At 32.1% G+C, this 7,314-nt stretch overlaps 1 protein-coding gene across 2 annotated transcripts in view; it reads right to left on the bottom strand.

Moving 5' to 3' along the window:
- LOC107722903 (growth factor receptor-bound protein 14-like) overlaps positions 1-7,314 on the bottom strand; it is a 74,431-nt gene that overhangs the window by 14,027 nt on the left and 53,090 nt on the right. For both annotated transcript variants that reach the window (XM_016531403.1, XM_016531402.1), the window contains exons 4-6: positions 3,850-3,971; positions 3,345-3,419; positions 2,179-2,316 (exon numbers count right to left, since the gene is read on the bottom strand). In XM_016531403.1, the coding sequence (XP_016386889.1) occupies positions 2,179-2,316; positions 3,345-3,419; positions 3,850-3,971 (335 nt within the window). The remainder of the gene's footprint in view (positions 1-2,178; positions 2,317-3,344; positions 3,420-3,849; positions 3,972-7,314) is intronic.

A 7,314-nucleotide genomic window follows, 5' to 3' on the forward strand; every position in this document is an offset into this window, starting at 1 on the left:
AATATATATATATATAAAGAAGAGCAGAATCTGGTCTGATCGCTTGGCTAAATTAAATCACTCAGGTGTTCCTTCAATACTGGCACATTTATGTTTTATGTTAATTTTGAATATCATAACATATGAAATACACATTTAAAAATCTCTCTTTTTGTTATATCAAGGTACTTTTCAAATGTGCATAAATAAAAATGTTAAACTACTTTTAAAAAATAGTATTAAACTTTCTAATAATAAAACTAAAAAACTAAACTGTTTGAAAATGAATTATACAGATGTGAATTATTATTTAATTGTATATAATAAATAAATGAAATAATTTTTTTTAAAATATAAAGAAAATAATTTAATTAAATTAAATAATATACCAAATGAATTTAATAATTCAATAAAATGTAATACATCATTTTAACATCAATTATGACCGTCCCAGTTGTTACGTCATTTCCATCATGACCGACAGTTTTGTTTCTAATATTTTTTTTTAAGTTAATATGACAGTGCCAGTGAAACGCTTGAGAGAATATCAAATTTCACTTGTGAAAAAATTTATTAAATGTCAAGCTGCTATTTGGCCAAATTTAGCAATGAAAATAATTGTGCGCATTTACAATAATTATTAATAATATAATTTTATTTTAAAAATTAAAATGATATATAAATTATAATAGAAAATACAATAGAAAAAAAATCCTTATTTTAGGGGTAGAAATATTATTTTTTACCATTCATTCAATTATTAATATTAACATTTTATTAATATTAAAACCTTAATAAAAGAATTAAGAATTATTAATAATAATTAGATTTTTTAACAATAGATCTAATTTAACAATTGTGACCCTGGAGCACAAAAGCAGTCTTAAGTCGCTGGGGTATATTTGTAGCAATAGTCAAAAATACATTGTATGGGTCAAAATTATCAATTTTTCTTTTATGCCAAAAATCATTAGGATATTAAGTAAAGATCATGTTCCATGAAGATATTTTGTAAATTTCCTACCGTAAATATATCAAAACGTAATTTTTGATTAGTAATATGCATGGCTAAGAACTTCATTTGGACAACTTTAAAGGTGATTTTCTCAATATTTAGATTTTTTTGCACCCTCAGATTCCAGATTTTCAAATAATTGTATCTCGGCCAAATATTGCCCGATCCTAACAAACCATACATCAATGGACAGCTTATTTATTCAGCTTTCAGATGGAAAAATGACCCTTATGACTGGTTTTGTGGTCCAGGGTCACAATTAATTTAACATTTAACAATAACAAAACAATTATACATAAATTATAACAGAAAACACAATAGAAAAAAATCTTAATGGTCCTTATTTTCTTGAAGCATTTTCTAGTATTTTAATATAATTTATTGTTATTATTCTTATTTTTGTGTGATGCTGTATCCACATCAATATGAGCCAGCATAACTTACATTTTGAAAACTACCATATGCAGTTAAGATACATAAAACGCCAGCTATGAAACTTGCCTAAGAAAGACAAAGCAAAGATGCCACGCTTTTCAATCCAAAAATGCTTAAATGTGGTGAAACAAAATCTCACAGAATTCTCCTTTGATGCATATACAGTATGCCCAGTGTTTGTGGACACAATAAATATAGTAGTGAGAGTATGAAAAGTGTTTCATGAGAGTTTATTTTGTAAAAGTGCCCATAGAAACAGCCCGATATCATGAAGTGGAGAGCGAGCTCCTCTTGTGTCCTGAACAGAAGCTCTATTGTGGCAAATACAACAAAAAAAGGGAAAGCAAAAGAGCGAGGGCAGAGCAGGCTGGCACAGTAGTGTGCGAGTACACAGCTCACCTGTTGTGTGACTTTGAAGGGTTCAGCTCTTGGCATACCAGGAGTGTTACACAAATCCGGCTCGACCAGTTTTACTGAGTTAAGCCCCATAAAGCTGCACTGTTAGATCTGACTATATCTCATCTAGTAACGAGGCTCATCAGATAAGAGTCAGAACCTCAGCACCTGAATGAACCCGTGATATTCAGCATAATCTCGCAACTCAAGACGCATTTCAGACACGCAGCTCACCTTTAAGGAATTCTAATAGTAAGAGCAAGTGGTATTGTGAACGATTAAAGCTAATCCCTGCAGACTCTGTGGCACTGAGATCAGAGGTGGAGAGCAGAACGTGACCCATCTCCACCCACCTTTGATGTGCCCTTGTTGGAGAAGTAGAGTCCTGATCTTCTTAACACAAAGTAGAACTTCTTCCACGACTTCCTGCCATGCTCTTTGGCGTGAAGGAACCCGTGAATCTCAGGACAAGAGCTGGAGCTGAGAAAGGTCTGCAGTAGAAACATCAGATATGACACACTCAAACTTACAAAAACAAAAAAAACCTAAACAAAAATATTCTCAATCAATTACAGTGAGAACTACAATGGGAACTATCAATAATAACAACAACAACAATAATAATAATAATAATAATGTATTACCTTTAATTATTCATTTAATTATTATTATTTTTAATACAACCTGAATTTGCCTATCGATCAGGGTTATTACAGTTAATTAAATGTAAAACAATAAAATAAAAAAAAATTGTTACTAGAAAAAAAAAAACTTTAACTGAAATAAAATATTAAAAAATAAACATTATATTTCAGCAAGTGGCCAAGGCAACATTTCTCATCTGCAATCATATGTACTAAATTAACTAAAACTGAAATAAATATTAATAAAAACTACACAGACTTATTAAAAAATAATAATAACAATGACAAAAACAAACAACAAAATGACTTAAATGAAAAATGAAAATAAAAAATAAACTAAATCAAAATAATAATAAAAAGTGATACTAAAGCAACAATTAGAAATTATTAATAATAATAAATAGAGTTATTTTATTAAGAAAATTAAATAAAATAATATATAAATTATTTACAAACATATATATACAAATTACAGTAAAGTAAAATGTATTATGGTACTGAGTGTTTGTAATATAAATATAAGCATAAATGTAAAAAAATGTAAATAAAATAAATACAAATAAAAAATACGCAACAAAAGAAAAAATTCTTAATGGTCCTCATTTTCTTGAAGCAAAATTTTATTTATTTATTTACCTATTCGTTTTTTGTTTTTGTTTTTTTTAGAGAGAAATATAACCTACCCTGATTATATGACACATATGCTTGTGAACTGAACGTTTTAACAAAACTTTTGTTTCTTGTTTACAGTATGTGTGATGCTATATCCACATTGTGTATGTGCCTGTATAATGTCCAAAAGAACTAACTAGCAGAAGAAACAATGACTCTGTACGCCTTTAATAACAATAACAGCATAAGATGAAGATGTTCACCTGTATAAGTTGTGAGTGGTTCATGATTCCATTGGTTTCACTGGATATAGACACCATGTGCTCTGGGAAAAAGTCCTGCAATTACCCACATACTGTATAAATACAAATACAATACAGGTACATTTCATACCATTTTTATTGTTTACTGTCTATTTCTGTAATAGAGACGTGCAATTTCACCTATTTGACATCTATTTCAATGAAATCTGTCAGGTATTAGGAGCATTTTACAGATACTATAAAAGAAACCACTTAAAGCACCTTTGTTAAATCTGGTATTAGGATCCGTCACCTTTAAAATCACAGGAGTTAGTGATCTGTACTTGATTATTTAGGCATTACCTTGAATTCTTAACCAGTACAATTAAAGAGCCCTATTATGTGTCTCTGTTTCAATCGTTAATGACCTTGAATAGGTAACCCTGGATGTTTGGCTAAACCTCAGCAAATCAATTATACATTAGCAGGGCTGCAAGTGCCCCGATACACACACGCACACACTTACAAGAGGCTTCTTGAAGAACTCGTATTTGGCATAATTCTTCCTGAAGTACAGACAGCAGTGTGAGTCCATTTCCCAGCCTGACTGAACCTCCATAACCGACTCATGGTCTTCTATGGTTCGCTCTGGAAATCACAAACAAGAGTTAGTTTAGTACATGCTTATGAATTTATGAACCATGCAAGTGCACTAAAGCACAATATGTGCATTAGAGAACATGAAGTAAAATGTGTAACCCATTTACTAACATGCAATTAAAAGTGGATATTTAACAAGAAAAAAATGTAGGCTGGGACTTTGTAACTTGAAATGTGAATTATTAGATTTTGATAAAAGCTTATGAAGACAAAAACAGGATGCATTGAACTGATCAAAAGTAACAGTAAAGGCATTTATAATGTTACAAAAGTCTATTCATTTGAATTTCTATTTCAAATCAATGCCGTTCTTTTGAACTTTCTATACATCAAAGAATCCTGAAGAAAAGTATCAGTTTGCACAAAAATATGAAGCAGCACAACTGTTTTCGACATTGATAATAAGAAATGTTTCATCAGCTTATTGATTAGAATGATTTCTGAAGGATCATGTGACACTGAAGACTGGAGTAATGATGCTGAAAATTCAGCTTTGAATAAATTACATTTTAAAATATATTACAATAGAAATCCTTTATTATGCAGTTACAGGTGTGTGTTTATCGGCATTTTATAGATTTAAACATGGCTTATCCAATTAGAATCTAGAGTCCGAACAATTTGTTTCATTAATAATATGAGATTTTACTGCCCTCGTTTGTTTCCAGCTCTAAGTTTTACCATCCCACTACACCGTGGGCTTGACAGATTAATTATTAACACTCTTTTCAAAAATTGTGCCTTGATAATGAGCAACCTTCAATAGTAATGAGAGTGATGTGTGGGGGAGCTCGTTATTCCACTTTATCATTAAATATTATTCAGCTCCTGCAACCCTAAATGCATGTTTAATGACTGAATGGAAAGCATCTGTTTAGAAGCAGCCATCTGGAAGAGTTAGACTACTGTTATATGTCATACTAATTAATTCCCATAGCGTTACTGCAGTGAACGGACAGATCTTCACTGCAATACTGCAATAATGCTGTTTGCATTGGCTTTGACCAAATTAGCTATACGTCATCTGCATGCTGTTTCTCTTCAATTCTTGGTTTCACCTGGAGCTTGGCGAAAAAAATTACATCTAAATTGTCAGCCTTTTCATGACATTCAATATTACGGAGCCCCGCACATGACATGCAAGAAAAAATACATAAATCGTGCGCACGATTTACTAATTTGTTCCCTCGATGTACTAAAACATGCACACGATTACTATTTCGTTCCCTCGATTTATAAATTGTGCGCACGATTTACTAATTCGTTCCCTCGATGTACTAAAACGTACACACGATTACTATTTCGTTCCCTCAATATGCTAATTCGTTCCCTCGATGTACTAAAACGTGCACACGATTACTATTTCGTTCCCTCAATATGCTAATTCGTTCCCTAACCTACCAAATGTTTAGCAAGTGTTTGCATAGACAGATGTGTAATTCACAGTAAATGATCCTCTCTGATCAAATTTCAGCACTGTCTGGCAGAATTTTTACTCTGTAAATATTGCTATTTTTGTTGAAAACTTGAGAACAGCAAAATGTAGCAATTCTGTTTCCGATACATCATTTTCCGAGCACAATGGAAGTATATAGTCAGAAGTTAGAGATATCAAATCTGATTTAAGTCATTTTAGTCAAACAACAAATTAAGCTGCCATACATTTTTAAGCATAATAAAACTGACTGTACAAGTAATTTAAACTTAAATTATATTACACTAACTTAAAAATGAAATTGAATCTCGAAATTGGTTAACTTTTATTTTTGATCAGTTAAAGTAATGGAAAAACATTTGAACATATCAACTTGTTGATAATATCATTGTTTACAGTAAAAGTTTAAACTTGAATGTAATAAAACCTGTTTAGAATGTGCATAAAAAGATGTGCAAGTTATCCTCTCTCAACAAATTCTAGCACCGCATGGCATTATTTTTCCTCTGTAAATTGTTGTTATTACTTTGTTGATCATTAAACAACATCAATTCTGTTTCTGTATGCATATCAAAGTAGGAATATCCCACATCCAAATTGAACACAGTACTGTACAATCAAAGACAGCATCTCTAGGAAAGTTATTAACCCAATAAAAAGTGCATGAAAATACATGAAAATCTTCAATATTAAAATTTAAATAACATTTTAAAATCACCAACAATTCTGTGGTTTCACTCAGTAGGGAATAACATGTTTCAAGATCCCAGTTTGGCCTGTTCTGCATAGAGGTCCTGCCAAGTGTTCGCATCTAGCACTGAAACTCCTGCAATGAGACAGGTTACCGAGAAGATAAATAATGCAGGTGGCGTCTTTAACCCCGGGACGAGGAACGCTGTGCTTGAATGTGAGCAGATGGAAACCGGCTCTGGAAACCTGCGTGCAAAGCCTGTGTTTAAATAATGCATCTGAATCAGTTCTGATTTAGCTGGAACTAAGAGACTAATTGACTCATGAATGAATCATTCAGACCGGCTTTGTGAACTGGATCAACTGATTCATTGAAAAGACTGAACTCAAAAGAACAAGTAATCTATGAATCAGACATCACTACTGTGCTCATGAACTCTTATTAGTGCATCGAGGAAAGTTAGGGCGGATCAGTGTGTGGATGGATGGATGGTAGTGGTCGACCGATATATCGCCAAGGCTGATATATCGGCCGATATTTGGCATTTTTCAAATATCGGTATCGGCCGATAAGTTTTTCTGTTTGGCCGATGCGTTCGAGGCTTTTATTTTGACGGCGCGCCAAACTTTTATTTTGACGGTGCTGAGAACGGCAGTGCCTGAGCACACAGTGCTCACATTCTCCCTCTTGTTCGCTGTCGTCGTTAACAGTTCTGTCTAAACAAATCTTTGAATGGCTAATGACAATTTAATTTCACAAACCTTGCAGATTTAGTCGAATCCAGTTATGAAATCTTGTGAAGTGTGCATGTGACCTGCATGATCGCGTGTTCCCTGCGTGATTTTCGGTCTGTGCAAATTGAATGCTTTAAACATTAAATTCCCGATTTCAAATTATGCTGCACTTTATTAATTTGCCCACTGTCATATTCATATCATTTTCATTGTGTGCTGTATGTAAAATGAGTGTTACCTTGGCTTTATTTGAAAAAATATGATTCCTAATGCACACGACACAAACTTCCCAGAATACTGAGTGCTCTGTTGGTTACAGTTTACTTCCTTTTTAATTATATTTGTATTAAATATTAATTTATTTGTGGAAAATACTTTGACATCTAAAGTATAAGTATGTTTATTTTACAAATGTATTTTTTAATCCATTTTCAAATGATTTCAAATTTCTTAAATATGAATTAAAATAAA

Source organism: Sinocyclocheilus rhinocerous, unplaced genomic scaffold (assembly GCF_001515625.1).
Source record: "Sinocyclocheilus rhinocerous isolate Xijiao unplaced genomic scaffold, SAMN03320098_v1.1 scaffold934, whole genome shotgun sequence".
NCBI lineage: Eukaryota > Metazoa > Chordata > Actinopteri > Cypriniformes > Cyprinidae > Sinocyclocheilus > Sinocyclocheilus rhinocerous.